The 17,971-nt window shown below is 40.1% G+C and overlaps 1 protein-coding gene across 1 annotated transcript in view; it reads left to right on the top strand.

Moving 5' to 3' along the window:
- Positions 1 to 17,971, top strand: part of LOC124551142 — a 131,445-nt gene that overhangs the window by 28,653 nt on the left and 84,821 nt on the right. Inside the window, exon 3 of the mRNA XM_047126104.1 lies at positions 13,304 to 13,554. Coding sequence (XP_046982060.1) covers positions 13,304 to 13,554 — 251 coding nt within the window. The remainder of the gene's footprint in view (positions 1 to 13,303; positions 13,555 to 17,971) is intronic.

Raw genomic sequence — 17,971 nt, 5'->3', positions numbered from 1 at the left:
AATATAGGAAAAGTACTTACATTACTGAAGCTATTTTTTATTTTTCAGTGTAGTCTCCTTGTAGATTAATGCACTTGATCCAATGATGTTCCAGTGCCTTGATCTCACCTCGAAAATGAGTTTCCCCCAGGCCTGCAAAATAGTTGTCAACTCCGGCTATCAATTCTTCGTTTGAAGTGAATCTTCGTCCACCAAGAAAAATTTTCAGTTTTGCGAAGAGGTGGAAGTCTAATGGAGCCATATTAGGTGAATAAGGCGGGTGTGGCAACAATTCGTACCGTAGTTCGTGTAGTTTTGCCACGGTGACGGCACATGTGCATGGGAGCATTTTTGATCCAGTGTCAAGAGTCACAGCACCCATCGTGCAGATAATTTTTTCATTTCTGATTCTTCAGTTAAAATGTGATACACCCTTTCAGATGACATCTGGCAAGCATGAGCAATTTCACACACTTTCAATCGGTGATCCTCCATGTTCATTTTGTGTACTTTTGCAATGATTTCTGGAGTAGTGACACATTTTGGCCAACCACTGCGCGGATCATCATTTAAGCTCTCCCGACCAAATTTAAATTCATTTATCCTCTCAGCAGCAGTTGAATATCAAAGAGTGCCCCAGTGTGTTCTGGAAATTGGCATGACTGTCCTTTGCTTTCATACCTTTCTTTATGGAGTACTTAATCACTCCTTGAACCTCTATTTTTTCCGTCTTCGCAAATCACTTCTTGGGAAGAACAACAGAGCCAAGTCACCGCCACAGCTCTCTTCAGAGAACACTGACATGGCATATGTTTACAGGCAACAGTCCAATGAATATCACGTGAACAACTCGTTGCCCTAGCACTGACCTCTCATGGTGATTCCGAGAACTTTTCAAACCACCCTCGTATGTCCTTACTAGTAACATATTTGAAAGGAAAAGTTGTGTATGTCAGGAAAAGTAAAAGTATGATACCCTGTGGCCATAGAAGCAACAAATCACTGCTACAGGCAGTTACTTTGTACAAATACCTAAGACTAGTTTTGTGTAGAGATGTGAAAAGGAATGACCAAATAGGCTCAGATGTAGATAAAGCAAATGGCAGCCTAGGATTCGTTGGTCATATATTGGAGGATATTTGGCGTATACAAAACAGAATGGTGCAAATAGTCACAGGATTGTTTAACTGGTGAGAGAATGACAGAAATGCTGAAACACTTACTGGCAGACATTCGATAGGAAAGAACATACCCCTCAACACACTGCCTAGAAAATATTAAGAACTGTCTTTCGGGAAGAGACTGTGAATATTATTCAGCTCCCTGCCTCCCTATTGTGTAGAGGTTGCATGGATGAAGTTAAATGAATAACAGCTTGCAAGAGTTGTATTTACTATCATCCTTCTCAGGGTCTGCTTACAGATGAAATTGGGAGAAACATAAGTATATGGTACTCTCCGCCTCATACTTTACAGTGATTCATGGAGTACACATGGTAGATTTATGAGATCTGTCCAAAAAAAAAAAAAAAAAAAAAGGAAGATGTTTATAATTTCACATTTTGTATTTGTCCAATATGTGCATTGTATTTGTTGTTGTGTTTGTAAAGATGTCTCGAAAGTATCTGTACAATGTTAAGTCATACAGATAAAGTGCAACAGAGTTTGAGAAATGTTTAATATTGCTTTTGGAAGCTTTTTATGTTTGAAAGAAGGGTTTCCGATTGTTATAAGCACTTTGAAGAAGACTGTGAAGATGACAAGTGTCATAGATGCCCCAGTGCATCATCAATCGACGAAATTTTGGAAACAGTGAAGGAAATTAGAGTGAAAAGTCACTGTATCTCAGTCGGTGATCTCACGGATGATATTTGGATATCGGTTGGCTCATTGCCTGAAATTTTTTTGGATGTTTTTGTTATGACAGCAAAATTTGTTCCAAAATTGTTGAGTTTTGAACCAAAGCAGTGGTGCAATGATGCAAAACTACTGGAATGTGTGATAACATGTGGGTTTACAGGCTGTCAAACCGGCCGACTGGGAGCAGTAGAGGCACCACAGGACATTTCAATTTCCCAATTTCCACTGTCCTGAATATTGTTTGATGGCATCCATTACAAAACATACTCGTTTGAATTCCACAGAGCGAAATACAGTGACGTACAATAGAAAGATGCTGTGCGAAGAGGCGTGGCACTGCACTTTGGCACACTTAAGACCAAATAACATGTCTTAAATTTTCTCTAACACTTGTGTTTTATGTTTCAGACTTTTCAGTCTTGAGTTATAGTGGGTAGTCTCCACGTGACCCGTGTTTACATTTAGTGATTTTGCTGTTTCCCCTTCATTTACCCTCACATCAAATGCAAACGAAACAGATATCTGTGGCCGGGAGATATCAAGTGATTACGGAACGCTAAAATATGTTATTAGTTTTAGATTTGATTTTACTTCCACCTTTCTGACAGTCAAACATTAATTGCCTTGCAGAACAATGAAGTTATTTTAGTCTGTTTGCTAAAGAAATTTGACTTTTATTAACCTTTTCAGCAGAGGCAGTCAATGTATCTGAAATGGAATGTTTAATTCCGCAGGACTGGCTGGCTTCAGCTGTTCGCTGAATTTCAAGTGCACGTTTTCATCTTCTAGCACGTATGGCATTATACCATAATAAAGAACCAAACATGATATAATACAGCACTGGTGCTCCAAGAAAATTTACATCCCGAAAATCACACTGAAAAGCTTAATGTCTGGTCGCAGTCTACTTCATTGGGAATTTGGACATACGAATGTGGCTTTAAGTATACACTTTAAATGTGCACATTTTAGCATGGTTCACGAAACTCCCATGCTCTTGGGGTATCCTCTGATGTATTGTTTCTTTGATGACATAATTTATGATCTTTCAATGTCTTACACGTACATACGTACGGGCTCCCTACTTCATGGTAGCTGCGCAAGTGCCATGTCCCCTGTTATCTGTGCTCTCTGGCAACTGCTGAAACGAATCTATTTCTAACAGGTCGCGGGAAAATGGTGGTTTGAAAAGCGTTACTTTCAAAGTAAATATCCTTTTACGTAAGTTGAACTACATGCGAGAATGTACCATGAATTTCTTAAATCACAGTGCGTTTGACTCTCATTTAAAAATCAGCTCTTTGATGACGAGCCATTTTAGAAGAATTTTGGACCCTGAAGATCAGACATTTATGTCAGTGTTAAAAATTTTACTGGCACATTTGTGTGATATATCTTTAAGTGTAACATGTGCAAGAAAGATCAACGTTATATGCGAAAGCTTAGCTTCTCTTGTAGCAATACTACATATATTAATTTAAACTATTAACTTTCCCTGTTTGTGTGTTCATGCTACTTAACAGTGATGTCGCTTTTGGCTGGTCCAGTGCTCTGAATATCTGCTGTCATTGGCTGGCGAGACCACATGACATGAGCTATGTCGCTTACAAAAGCGCATCGCAATCTCGATTTCAATGCGGTGTTTGGTGGAATTCCAATGTATACTTTCGTAATACAAAAATATGCAGCGTACGTGTTGCTGCACGTCAAAGATATTTCCAAAAGGTGTTTTTTTCCCCCCTGAGTTTTGTTTTCTAAAGTGCCAGGAAATTCTACGCCCATGTATAAAACCATAACCATTCAAAGGATTGATAAGTTTTGCAGTTCCGAGGGAAAATATACTGTCATTTAACACGGAAAAAGTATGATTTCACCCAGGAGATAGTGTATTTTTAACCGGGAAAAATCTGGGAATTTTTTTTTCCTTGTCTGCGTATACACCCTGTTACAGTAAAACACAAGTAATCTCAACTGAAAGGGTCGCAACCTGGACCAGTAATACAGCAGTGTGAGATGTAGTTAACAGTGGTGTATACACAGCAAATGACTGCAGCTCTTCTTCCAAAGCTGCACAACAGGATGTTCAACACCTAAGGAAGACTTTGAATAGAATGTGACCTATGCCAGCCCTATTGAGGTGTTGTCTTGACAAGCACTAGTGCTTGTGCCTAATCACAGCATTTGAAATTACGACTGATCAGAAGAGAAAGCACTCAGTGTGTTGTAATGATAGTGCAGATTTTCTCTTGTTGTGTGTAATGGTCATTACAGGAACTTCAAATTAAGGGTCAGATATGCCAACAGCCCTTTGACATATCTGTAGGAGATGCTTACTTGCGTGTGTCGTGCAATGTAGGCTGTAAGTGTACTCGTCCGTCAGTCACGTTACTTGTAAATCCTTTTATTCCGAAGTCCAGTTGTTGATTGTTAGGAGCTTTAAATGAACTTTAAATGAACTTTAAATAACTTTACACAACACTGTTGAAATATATTTTCACTTGCACTGTCCTTATTGAAGGCAATCAGCTTTTAAATGCTAAACATCATACTCATGACACATCAGTAAAATGCAAAGACCACCATGAATCTGACAAAAAAATTTAACAAGTGTTAATAGTTGCCCATACTCAGTAAATGTTCTGTTGGAAATTTGTTAATGACTACATATGAGTATAGTTCTGCGTCAACTGACCATTTGAACATAACACAGTGAATGCACAACTGAGACTGACTGATATTAAACTTAACATAATGAGTATTGGAACCAGACTAAGGTGAACATTACTCGATAAATGCTTAAGGCAGGCTTGCTAATTGTGTACTCTAATATAGACTCACATGGAACTTTACATTATTACAACTTGGTAAACATAACTAACTCACTAACTGACTGACCGACATGACACCGTGCTATAAGACTGTTACTTGATGACTGCTTAGTGCTGACTGATTTTGAAGAAATAACTACATAGTGCTGACTGACAAGGAGCTGCACCTGATGGAGGTTAAATAGAGACTTACTATGGCTTTAATCCACACCACCTATTTGAAGACACAGGCAGTAAGGCTGTTACAAATTATCTGACTACAGTATAATTACATATTCAACAATAAAACAAAATACATTAATAATGTTTAATACATAGAGAAATAAGTTTTTTGTTTAAGAATAAGATAGGTGTCCTTTAGATGGCAAAAATTATTCAGGTAAAAGTGCACGTATGGTGTCCTAACAGCTTTTCTGTTGCTTGCTGCTGTTGGTGAATGTGTATGTGATGAATGATGAGAATCGTGTGCAATGTTGGTAGCCAATGACATTGCTCATTTGTAATTTCATGTGCTTCGTTAAAGTAGTTAGTTGGTGTTTTGTTACATTCAAAGAAATTTAAGCTGAACTATCAACGCCCCAGACTACACAGGCATGTTCCATTACGCAAGGTGTTAAAAGACGAGGACAGGAAGCTCTTTTTAATACGCAAGTCTGTAGCATAATAATAAATAAAAAAAATAGTGACCTTCATATGTAAATAGAACCCTATTTACAGTGTGTTACTATTTGTCACACAGCTTTACAATGAACACTGCTACTTGCCATGGAACTAATATAATTTTCCAGTCATTGAATCTATAATTAAAGTGGATAAAAAAAAAAAAAAAAAAGTAATCTGCTCACCAAGTGGTGGCAGAACAACACATATATAAAATTTAGAAATCTGTAAGCTTTCGGAGCCAGTGGCTCGTTCTTCTGGTTGAAGGGGTGAAGGAAAGTGACTTCTTCCCCCTTCAACCCTTCTGCCAGAAGAAGGCGCCTCTGGATCTAAACCCTTGCAACTTTCTGTACCTTTATATATGTCTTCTCCTCCTGCCATTTGGTGTGTGCCTAAAAAATGCATATATTTTGAAATATTATTTCAATCTTTGACTCTAAGACCAAGATAATATGTAGAAAGAATGGCTGAAGAGGTACATTTTTAGTTTTCTTTTGAACTGCTTGTATTCTTAATTTAATGCTTTCTTATACACGGAAGCTTGTTGGATGTCTCTGAATCAGAGTACATAATCCAGTGGCAGCTCACAAGTATACATTCTGGGTATTCACAAATTTTTAGAATCAGAAAAATTCGAGAGACTGAAATTAATAGCCACTGCCAGTAATAATGACAATAATAATAATAATAATAATAATAATAATAATAACAATAACATCTGTAACTCATCTGACAAAAGAGAGAATTGTTTTGTGGAATTTTGTTGTTTGGTAATAGTTAAGTACAGTTTAGGGCAGTAACGAGGTAATGTATAAGCTTTTGTAACTCACCATTTCGCACCTTTGTATGTGGTAGTTTTTGTGCTTTTTCATTTTTTTGGACAAATGTACACGATCTCTAATAGATGTTTTAGTTCACGAATTTATGTCTGGGCTGAAATTCAGATATTCTTACACTTCACCCACACAACAACTTGTGCTAACTGTACACTTATTTGTTAAATGTTCACTTGTTGTCAAGTTTATTTGATTCCATCAGTCTCTCAATCAAAGGATCTGTTCTCAGAGGCCCTGGTTCCTTTGTGGCTAACGTTTCGTCCTAATTTACATTTCTGTTCCCAGAATGTGATTTTTCACTCTGCAGCAAAGTGTGCGCTGATATTAAACTTTCTGGCAGATTAAAGCTGAATGGTGGACTGAGACTTGTACTCAGGACCTTTGTCTTTCGCGGGCAAGTTGTCTACCGACTGACCTAGCCAAGCATGACTCGTGACCAGTCCTCACAGCTTTAATTTTCTGTTAGCATTTAAAATAGATTTAACATAGTTTACGTTTACACTGCACATGAAAGCTGATTCCCGCATAGTAAACAACCAACTTCAGCCAAAAGTGCCACTTGTGGAAATGATTAAACTCAAGTAGTAATGCGATTGCAGTCTTTCTCGGCGTATTCCACTGATGAATTCTTCTCTGGCAAATATGATGGGTACGAAACTCATTGAAACATTGCGGAAAGACGACACCACCACTTGTCTGATAACCTGAGAAGAATTCATCAAGTAGTAATGTCTACCAACATGGCCACTTTACTAAAATACAAATGAGGCACTGGGATCCATAAGCGTCTAAAGCACTCCGCCATCAATCCAACATTTAAGTGAATATCAGAAAACCAGTGCGACAGCTTTTTGTGAATTATCATATATACAATGTGGGCCTACAGCACAGATAAACATATCTCACCATAAGATCAACAGATTTCAGAAGCATGAATAACTGCTGGAATTTCACAATCGACGGTGATGTACCTTAGGCCCTTATGGTTCTCCTAAGGGAAACTCGCCATTGCAACCCCCTCAGATTTAGTGGAAATAGGGCCGAATGGACAGCCTGTCAAAAACTGAACACAGGTCAAGCATGAAAAGACTGAGAAGGTGAACTGAACTGTGAAAAGAAGAAGGAATGTAGAAACTGAGAACGGTCAGAGTTCAAGAAGTACAATATTGAGCACAGATGAATAGCCATGGCGTCATGATTAAGCGGTGACGAAGTTGAACTACAAAGCGGACGAGCCCGTGTTCAAAGCTCCATCATACCTATTACTGTTTATTTATTTTTCACAAAATTATGAACTGTCTGTCCAGTTATTGACATGTCTGTTGGTTCAAATTTATGTCTGTGTTGTGGTGTAATGCCCTTTTGCAACAGTAAAGCGATCCATAATGAAAGTTGATTCTGCACAACTACTCCGTTAGCAGTGGAAAGGAAGTGGCTTTCGAGTGGCAACCACAAATGTTTAATGACAAGGCAACACGTCAACTGAATCCTTCACTGAAAGACATGTCTGGTGTGTCATACACGGCATTAGTGACAGTATGTGTGTCATATGATAGGAATTTCTTACCGAAGAATCTATTTTGTAGGCCTGGTGAGTTAGTGAGATATGCCTCCTTGCCCAATTTAGGTGTTCGTATGAATGTGATCACTCCCAAGGAAATGATGAAAACATAATAGTTTGTCACATAAGATGCAACAAATGTATGCAACAGTTTCACAATCTCAAAGTTTTCCCTGTGCTGTATCAAAACATTTTTTTTTTTAACATTTTTGAAGTTGTGTTCCATTTTGTAAGTTCTTGCACTTGAATTATTTTGTTGTAACATTATTCTCACCCAGTTATTTGTTGTTTTCATTTTGTGAGATGTCTATGTGGTATATCATCTGCTCTCGCTATTCATCACATTTATTTGCAAGGTAATGTATTCTTAGCACTTGACTCATGTTCTATAACGAACATATAGTATGACAATTGCCAAAACTACAGAAAGAGAACAAACATTTCAATGACCGAACGGACAGTTGACAATTTTGTGACAAAAAATAAAATTAAAAAAATTGGCACGAGGGAGTTTCGAACATCGCTCACCTGCTTTGCAGTCCAACACTGTGTCCACGCTAACCACGATACCGTGGCTGTCCAAATGTACTCAATGTTTTACTTTTTAAGCTTGGACCATTCGCTGCTTCTGTTTTGCTTTCTTTCACAGTTCAGTTCACCTCCTTCCTGTTTTCATGTTTGATCTGTATTCACTTCTTGACAGGCTATTCACTGGACCATCTTAACACTAAATCTGAGGGTTGAGGGGGAGGATGTTGAGGAGTTTCCCTCATCAGCACCTTACATATACAGTATACAGTAAGTCAGTTAGCATATCTGAGGAGTGGGCTATTATCTAGCAGGATTTATGCCGAGCGGACGGGGGTAAAAGTCTGCCACAGTGTGCTATGACCTGCTGGCACTGACATAAACTTGTAGTTCAGTGGCAAGGGCTAGCTGTGCATATCATGAACAGTGCACATTGTTTATCAAATCCGTATGTATCTAGCCCGTAAGGCAGTTAATGTCACGCGAGTTGCACGTGTGCAAAAGCACAACTAAAGGTGTGCTCACGACCCTCATCGCAAGGTTCAGGGAGTCTAGAGGAACAGTAGTGCAGTACGTTTAAGTGCTGTATCTTTCAGATTGCAGCATCTATGTTATGCTTAACAGCATACAAAGAAAAATAACCAATGAATCTGCAAGGTGTCGAAAAGTAGGGTGTTCATATGATCTTGTGCTCTTACACATTAGCCGCCACTGCTTAATTCCATCCTGAACCGTAATGAGGCGGCAAAATGATTATTGTGTGTTATCATTGTGTACATCAAAGTTCAGCTGAATCTAATTTTGACTGCCAGTGACGGAAACCATTGAGGAGTAAATATATTTGTGTATGAGTATAAGAATTCAAATGCCATTAAAAAAGAAAATAATTACAGTTGTCAATAATTCTCATAATACAAAGGTTGTTGTTGTGGTCTTCAGTCCTGAGACTGGTTTGATGCAGCTCTCCATGCTACTCTATCCTGTGCAAGCTTCATCCTTCTGAATCTGCTTAGTGTATTGATCTCTTGGTCTCCCTCTACGATTTTTACCCTCCAATGCTAAATTGGTGATCCCTTGATGCCTCAGAACATGTCCTACCAACCGATCCCTTCTTCTGGTCAAGTTGTGCCACAAACTTCTCTTCTCCCCAATCCTATTCAATACTTCCTCATTAGTTATGTGATCTACCCATCTAATCTTCAGCATTCTTCTGTAGCACCACATTTCAAAATCTTCTATTCTCTTCTTGTCCAAACTATTTACCGTCCATGTTTCACTTCCATACATGGCTACACTCCATACAAATACTTTCAGAAATAACTTCCTGACACTTAAATCTATACTCGATGTTAACAAATTTCTCTTCTTCAGAAACGCTTTCCTTGCCATTGCCAGTCTACATTTTATATCCTCTCTACTTCGTCCATCATCAGTTATTTTGCTCCCCAAATAGCAAAACTCCTGTACTACTTTAAGTGTCTCATTTCCTAATCTAATACCCTCAGCATCACTCGACTTAACTCGACTACATTCCATTATCCTCGTTTTACTTTTGTTGATGTTCATCTTATATCCTCCCTTCAAGACACCATCCATTCCGTTCAACTGCTCTTCCATGTCCTTTGCTGTCTCTGACAGAATTACAATGTCATCGGCGAACCTCAAAGTTTTTATTTCTTCTCCATGGATTTTAATACCTACTCCAAATTTTTCTTTTGTTTCCTTTACTGCTTGCTCAATATACAGATTGAATAACATCGGGGAGAGGCTACAACCCTGTCTTACTCCCTTCCCAACCACTGCTTCCCTTTCATGTCCCTCAACTCTTATAACTGCCATCTGGTTTCTGTACAAGTTGTAAATAGTCTTTCGCTCCCTGTATTTTACCCTTGCCACCTTTAGAATTTGAAAGAGAGTATTCCAGTCAACATTGTCAAAAGCTTTCTCAAAGTCTACAAATGCTAGAAACGTAGGTTTGCCTTTCCTTAATCTTTCTTCTAAGATAAGTCGTAAGGTCAGTATTGCCTCACGTGTTCCAGTATTTCTACGGAATCCAAACTGATCTTCCCCGAGGTCAGCTTCTATTAGTTTTTCCATTCGTTTGTAAAGAATTCGTGTTAGTACTTTGCAGCTGTGACTTATTAAACTGATTGTTCGGTAATTTTCACATCTGTCAACACCTGCTTTCTTTGGGATTGGAATTATTATATTCTTCTTGAAGTCTGAGGGTATTTCGCCTGTTTCATACATCTTGCTCACCAGATGGTAGAGTTTTGTCAGGACTGGCTCTTCCAAGGCCGTCAGTAGTTCCAATGGAATGTTGTCTACTCCGGGGGCCTTGTTTCGACTCAGGTCCTTCAGTGCTCTGTCAAACTCTTCACGCAGTATCGTATCTCCCATTTCATCTTCATCTACATCCTCTTCCATTTCCATAATATTGTCCTCAAGTGCATCGCCCTTGTATAGACCCTCTATATACTCCTTCCACCTTTCTGCTTTCCCTTCTTTGCTTAGAACTGGGTTTCCATCTGAGCTCTTGATGCTCATACATGTGGTTCTCTTATCTCCAAAGGTCTCTTTAATTTTCCTGTAGGCAGTATCTATCTTACCCCTAGTGAGATAAGCCACTACGTCCTTACATTTGTCCTCTAGCCATCCCTGCTTAGCCATTTTGCACTTCCTGTCGATATCATTTTTGAGACGTTTGTATTCCTTTTTGCCTGCTTCATTTACTGCATTTTTATATTTTCTCCTTTCATCAATTAAATTCAATATTTCTTCTGTTACCCAAGGATTTCTACTAACCCTCTTCGTTTTACCTACTTGATCGTCTGCTGCCTTCACTACTTCATCTCTCAAAGTAACCCATTCTTCTTCTACTGTATTTCTTTCCCCCATTCCTTTCAATTGTTCCCTTATGCTCTCCCTGAAACTCTGTACAACCTCTGGTTTAGTCAGTTTATCCAGGTCCCATCTCCTTAAATTCCCACCTTTTTGCAGTTTCTTCAGTTTTAATCTACAGGTCACAACCAATAGATTGTGGTCAGAGTCCACATCTGCCCCTGGAAATGTCTTACAATTTAAAACCTGGTTCCTAAATCTCTGTCTTACCATTATATAATCTATCTGATACCTTTTAGTATCTCCAGGGTTCTTCCATGTATACAACCTTCTATCATGATTCTTAAACCAAGTGTTAGCTATGATTAAGTTGTGCTCTGTGCAAAATTCTATCAGGCGGCTTCCTCTTTCATTCCTTAGCCCCAATCCATATTCACCTACTACGTTTCCTTCTCTCCCTTTTCCTACACTCGAATTCCAGTCACCCATCACTATTAAATTTTCGTCTCCCTTCACTATCTGAATAATTTCTTTTATTTCATCATACATTTCTTCAATTTCTTCGTCATCTGCAGAGGTAGTTGGCATATAAACTTGTACTACTGTAGTAGGTGTGGGCTTCGTATCCATCTTGGCCACAATAATGCGTTCACTATGCTGTTTGTAGTAGCTTACCCGAATTCCTATTTTCCTATTCATTATTAAACCTACTCCTGCATTACCCCTATTTGACTTTGTGTTTATAACCCTGTAGTCACCTGACCAGAAGTCTTGTTCCTCCTGCCACCGAACTTCACTAATTCCCACAATATCTAACTTTAATCTATCCATTTCCCTTTTTAAATTTTCTAACCTACCTGCCCGATTAAGGGATCTGACATTCCACGCTCCGATCCGTAGAACGCCAGTTTTCTTTCTCCTGATAATGACATCCTCTTGAGTAGTCCCCGCCCGGAGATCCGAATGGGGGACTATTTTACCTCCGGAATATTTTACCCAAGAGGACGCCATCATCATTTAATCATACAGTAAAGCTGCATGCCCTCGGGAAAAATTACGGCCGTAGTTTCCCCTTGCTTTCAGCCGTTCGCAGTACCAGCACAGCAAGGCCGTTTTGGTTATTGTTACAAGGCCAGATCAGTCAATCATCCAGACTGTTGCCCTTGCAACTACTGAAAAGGCTGCTGCCCCTCTTCAGGAACCACACGTTTGTCTGGCCTCTCAACAGATACCCCTCCGTTGTGGTTGTACCTACGGTACGGCTATCTGTATCGCTGAGGCACACAAGCCTCCCCACCAACGGCAAGGTCCATGGTTCTAAGGAGGTGATAACGTGTAAACAATTCTGTTTTACTGCGTACCAAAAAGAAAAGAAGGGAATACAATGGTTACACCGGGTGCTGGGGGTGATACGGAAAGAAAACGAAGTGCAGGATGAATGGACAAAAGGAATTATAATACCATTGTTCAAGGAAGGTAGTAGAAAGAAATGCACCAACTACTGAGGAACCACACTGTTATCACACTGCCTTAAGATAATGGAAAAGGTCATAGAAAAAAGATTGTGGAAAATTTTAGAACACCAATTAGAGGAACAACAGCATGCGTTCAGAAGTAATAGGGGAACAATAGATCTAATTTTCTCCGTGTGTCAGTTAATAGAGAAATATTGGAAAAAAGGAAAGGACTTGATAGTAGTATTCGTGGATTTGGAAAAAGCATATGACAGTGTACCAAGGGGTAAAATATGGGAATGCTTGAGAAAACAATGTTCCTGATTCATTAATTAAAAAAGTCCAGATGCTGTACGATGGTTGTGATAGCAGTGTACAAGTAGCAGGTGGAAGATCAAAATGGTCTAAGACAAAGAGAGGTGTTCAGCAAGGCAGTTCGCTCTCCCTTTTACTCTTCATTACAGTTATGGACACAATCATGAAAGAAAGCCAGGAAGAAGAAAATGAAGATGTCATTGATTTTGTTTTTGCTGATGTCATCGCCATATGGGGATAGACGGAACTGGACGTTCAGAGGAGACTAGTTTGCTGCAACACAAAATTTAAAAAATTCAAGTCAGCTGTGAGTAGGAACAAGACAGTGGCAATGAACCAGTTGTCTGCCTGAACATCTTTGGCAGTTAATAGCCACTTCCAAATTTTGATTGTGCTCATAGTCCTCCTTTTTATAATTTTTGTGTTACTCCTATTTTTTTAGGTCACCTCTAGGCCACATGTACCTGCGAGAAAGATAGTGCCAGCTCAGAGTACACCAGGATCTGGGCCCAATCGTATAAAGGTACACGTTGTCGGTGGCAAGGTGGTGACAGAGCCTGAAGCGCAGCAGCTCGTCACCAGGACTGCGCCGAACGTGGCTCGCATAGCTGCCAACAACTTTGATTCGGCCAAACCACTCGGCTCCAGTGAAAATCCCATACAACTTGTACAGCACGGGCAAACATTCCACAGGTAAGCAGCCAGTTGTTTCTGTTTTATTTCAAAAACTTTACTGTTTGTCTCACGATTCATTTGAGATTCATTGATATTCACCCTGAAGCGAGATACGACAATTAAATTTAGTTGTATTTATTTTTATATCTGTGCAAACCACTGTGAAGTGCATGGGAGAGAGTAGGTCACAGTGTACCAGTTATTAGGGCTTATTCCTGTTCCATTCGCATATGGAACGCAGGAAGAATGATTGTTTAAATGCCTCTGTGCATGCAGTAACTATTTTACTCTTCTTCTCGCGATCACTATAGGAGCAATATGCAAGGGATTGAAGTATATTCCTAGAGTCACCATTTAAAGCCAGTTCTTGAAACTTTTCAAGTAGCATTCTGGGAGTCCGCCAGTTCAGTCCTTTAAACTCCCCAGTGACACTTCTCCCACAGGTCAAACAAAACTGTGACTATTCATGTTCCTTTCTCTGTATGTGACTATTCATTCTGCCCTTCTTTGTATACATTCAGTATCCCGTGTTAGTCATATTTGGTGTGGGTCCCATACACTTGAGCAGTATTCTAGAATGGGTCACACAAGTGATTTGTAAGTAATCTCCTTTGCAGAGTAATTGCACTTCCAGTATTCAAACAGTGAACTGAAGTCTGCTACCTGCTTTACCCATGTACGAGCGTACGTGATCGTTTCATATCCTGCTACGTGCTACACCCAGGTACTTATAGGAGCTAGCCTGTTCCGACTGTGACTCATAGATATTACAGTTATAGGATACTGTTTCTTAATTTTGTGAAGTGCACAGTTTTATATTTCTGTACATTTAAAGCAAGATACCAGTCTTTACACCACTTTGAAATCTTATCAAGATCTGACGAAATATTTATGCAGCTTCTTTCAGACAGTACTTCACTATAGATAAATGTCATATGTGAAAAGCCTGAGGTTACTATTAATATTGCCCGCAACAGCATTGATGTATGAGATGAACGGCAAGGAACCCAGCACAGTTCCTTGGGGCACAATGATAACATGCTGCATCCTCCCTACCAAGGAAACCTCAGTCACAAATTTCACTTGATATCGCATGTCATCTTACATGTGACAATAAGCGTAGATGTGTTACTGAGTCAAACGCTTTCCCTAAGTAAAGAAATACTGCATCTACTTGACTGTGTTGATCCAAAGCTTTCAGTAAGTCATGTGAGAAAAAGTGAGAGTCGAGTTTTGTATGGTCGATGTGTTCAGAATGACATGGAAGAGGTCACCCTGTTAGACATCTCTCTTTGCTTAGATTTTATGAATGAAAAGTTTATAGTTGTGGTCACTGCATTGTCCTGTGATAAAATAAGTTTGACATACTAAATTTTAAACTGTCAGTTATAGACAAAATTATTTAATTGGATAGATAAAAAATCTACTCACCAAGCAGCGACAGAACACACACATAAAAGATGGTTGTAATTGGCAAGCTTTCAGAGCCAGTGGCTCCTTCTTCAGGCAGAGGGGTTGAAGGGGAAGGAAGAGAGGTGAAGAAAAATGACTGAAGAGGTGTAGGAATGTCACCCAGAACCACAGGTCAGGGGAGACTTACCATATGGGATGAGAAGGAAAGACAGTTCGTTGGGGACCGCATTGGATGAGATTTGAAAACCTGAGAGTTTAAAGGTGGAAGGCAGGGTAACATGCAGACAGAAATTACTGCTCGAATACCAAGCATGAGTTAATAACAGTGAAAAGCTAAGTGCATTGTATGGAACAGAGGCGGTGAAAAATAGACGGGTAAGGTGATGAAAGAGGAATTATGAGACGGAAGAAATTAACATGAATTAAGGCCAGGTGGGTGGCGAGAACCAAGAACGTTGTAGTGCTAGTTCCACCTGCAGAGTTCTGAGAAATGTGTCTGGGGGAAGAATCCAGATGGCGAGTGTGGTGAAACAGGCACTGAGGTCACACATGCTCTGCAACAGGATATTGCTAGTTACCAGTATACACTCTTTGCCTATGCCCATTCATCCTAATTGATAATTTGGTGGTAGTCTTGTGAATGTAGAAGGCCAAACAGTGTTTACATAACGGCTGGTATATGATGTATCGTTTCGCAGGTGGCTTTCTCTTTGCTAGTATACGTTTTGCCAATGACAGTGCTGTTATAGGTTGTGGTAGAAGATTGCATAGGGCAAGTCTTGCAGTGGGGATGGACGCAGGGGTAGGAGCCATAGGGCAGGGAGATGGATGCAGGAGCAGCATAGGGTATGACAAGAATATTGCAGAGGTTGGGAGTGACGGAAAGCTATTCTGGGTGTGGTGAGCAAAATTTCAGACAGAATGGAACTCATTTGAGATCATGATTTTAGGAAGTCTTGGCCCCAAAGTTGTGTTTTGGAGAGATCAGCAGTACCAGGATTGGATGTGATGGCCCAGGAAAACTGCTTTTTAACTAGGCTGGTGGGGTAATTATGTGCAGTGAAGGCTGAGGTGAGAATGGTGGTGTGTTGCTGTAAAGAGTCTTCATCCAAACAAATATGTTTGCCTCTGATGCCAAGACTATATGGGAGGGAACGTTTGACATGGAAATTATAGCAACTGTCAAAATGTAAGTAGTATTGTTTGTTGGTAGATTTAATGTGAATGGAAGTGTGTAGCTGGCCTTCGCTGAGAATGAGATCAACATCAAGGAAAGTGGCATGAGATTTGGAATGAGACCATGTGAAATTTAATTGGGAGAAGGTATTCAGAGAGTCCAGGAATTTCAGCAGATGAGCCACATCATGAGTCGATATGGTAAAGATGTCATCACTGTGTCTAAATCAAATTAGGGGTTGAAGACTTATGGATCCTAGGAAAGCCCCCCCCCCCCCTCCCCCCCACACCCACACCCACACACACACACAAGTGACCCTTGATCAGTTAGTATGTCTGCCCCTCAAAGATGAAGTAGTTGTTGGTAAGTATAAAGTTGATTGAAGTAAGTAGAAAGGATCTCATAGGTTTGGGATCATGTAGGTGCTGACTGAGGAAATGTTCAGCAGCAGGCAGACCAGGTACTTGGGAGATGTTGATATAGAGGGAAGTGGCATCAATGGTGACAAGCAAGGTGTGTGCTGGGAGTGCAACGGGCATTGATTTCAAATGATCTAGGAAATGGTTGGTATATTTGATGTAGGAGGAGAGTCTTTAACACTATGGGTTTGCAGGTGTTGATCAACATACGCAGATATACGTTTGGTGGGTGCTTTGAAGACAGCAACTATAGGATGGTGAGAATGACTAGGGTTTTGTGGATCTTAGGAAGAAGGTAAAAGGTGGGGGTGCATGGTTTGGGTGGGATGAGAAGTTGTATGGATTGAGGTGTTAGTCCTTGTGAGGGGCCTGAGGTTTTAAGGAGGTACTGCATGTCAGTTTGAATAAGAGGGACTGGATCTTGATGGCAGACACTGTATGTAGAGGTTTCAGGCAGCTGACATAGACCTTCACTATCGTACTCTTGTCAGTTAAGTACTATAGTGATAGTTCCTTTGTCTGCTGTGATGATGATGATGATGGAGTCATCAGCTTTTAGGGAATGTAGAGCCTGGAATTTTGCAGAGGACAGGTTAAGGTCATGTCGTAGGGACCTGAGGAGGGTTGTGAAGCAGAGCTGAATGTGAGGAATTCTTGGAAGGCTTGTAAGGGATGATTCTGAGGTAGTGATGGTGGATCAAATTGGGATCGTGGTCAGAATTGTTCGAGGCCAGGTTAAATGTCAGGTTTGTTGTTGGAAAGGTTTTGGGATTGGGTTGCAAAGTGATATTTCCAATTGACACTAAGTGTAAAGGAAAGTAGGTCCTCTGCCAAAACAGCACAGTTAAATGCAGATTTAGGGCTAAAAGTGAGACCCTTGGATAATACAGATAATTCAAGGAGGTAGGGTGCTTTGGACAAGAGGTTGAGAACACTGTACTGTTGTGACTGATTCTTATGATTATGAATTATTACAGGTCTGGAAGGCGGTGGTGAAGGCTGTGGGATATTAAAGGAGGTTGGCCAAGCTTGGTTTGTAGAAGAGGAATGATGGTTGATGGTTTGGCTGTGTGGGGAGCTGCAGAGGGAAAGGAAGGGAAACACCACTGTAGAGGTAGTTTAGGAGAAGGTGGGATTTTTGAGGTGAAGTCTGGCATGTTGTTGCAGTTTCCAGTTGAATTGGCAGATGATACCATTCAAGGAAACATGTGGGGCAGATAACTGCAGGATTTTGAAGGAGGAGAGAAGTCTGGTAGAGTTGAAATTGGCTGATGAGGCATATAGGCCACAGATTAGCCAGGTAACAGCAAGAGATTACTGTATTTGAAACTGTAAAAGAGTCTCGCGTAGGGTCTGATTGCATCCAGAAAGAGGGACTTCCAGTGTTAAGACTTTTGAAGTAATTCCAAGGGACAAGCGGGTTTCA

This window comes from Schistocerca americana, chromosome 9 (genome assembly GCF_021461395.2).
Source record: "Schistocerca americana isolate TAMUIC-IGC-003095 chromosome 9, iqSchAmer2.1, whole genome shotgun sequence".
Classification (NCBI taxonomy): Eukaryota; Metazoa; Arthropoda; class Insecta; order Orthoptera; family Acrididae; genus Schistocerca; species Schistocerca americana.
Note: the sequence above shows the minus strand (reverse complement) of the source record. Positions and strands in the feature narration are given on the sequence as shown.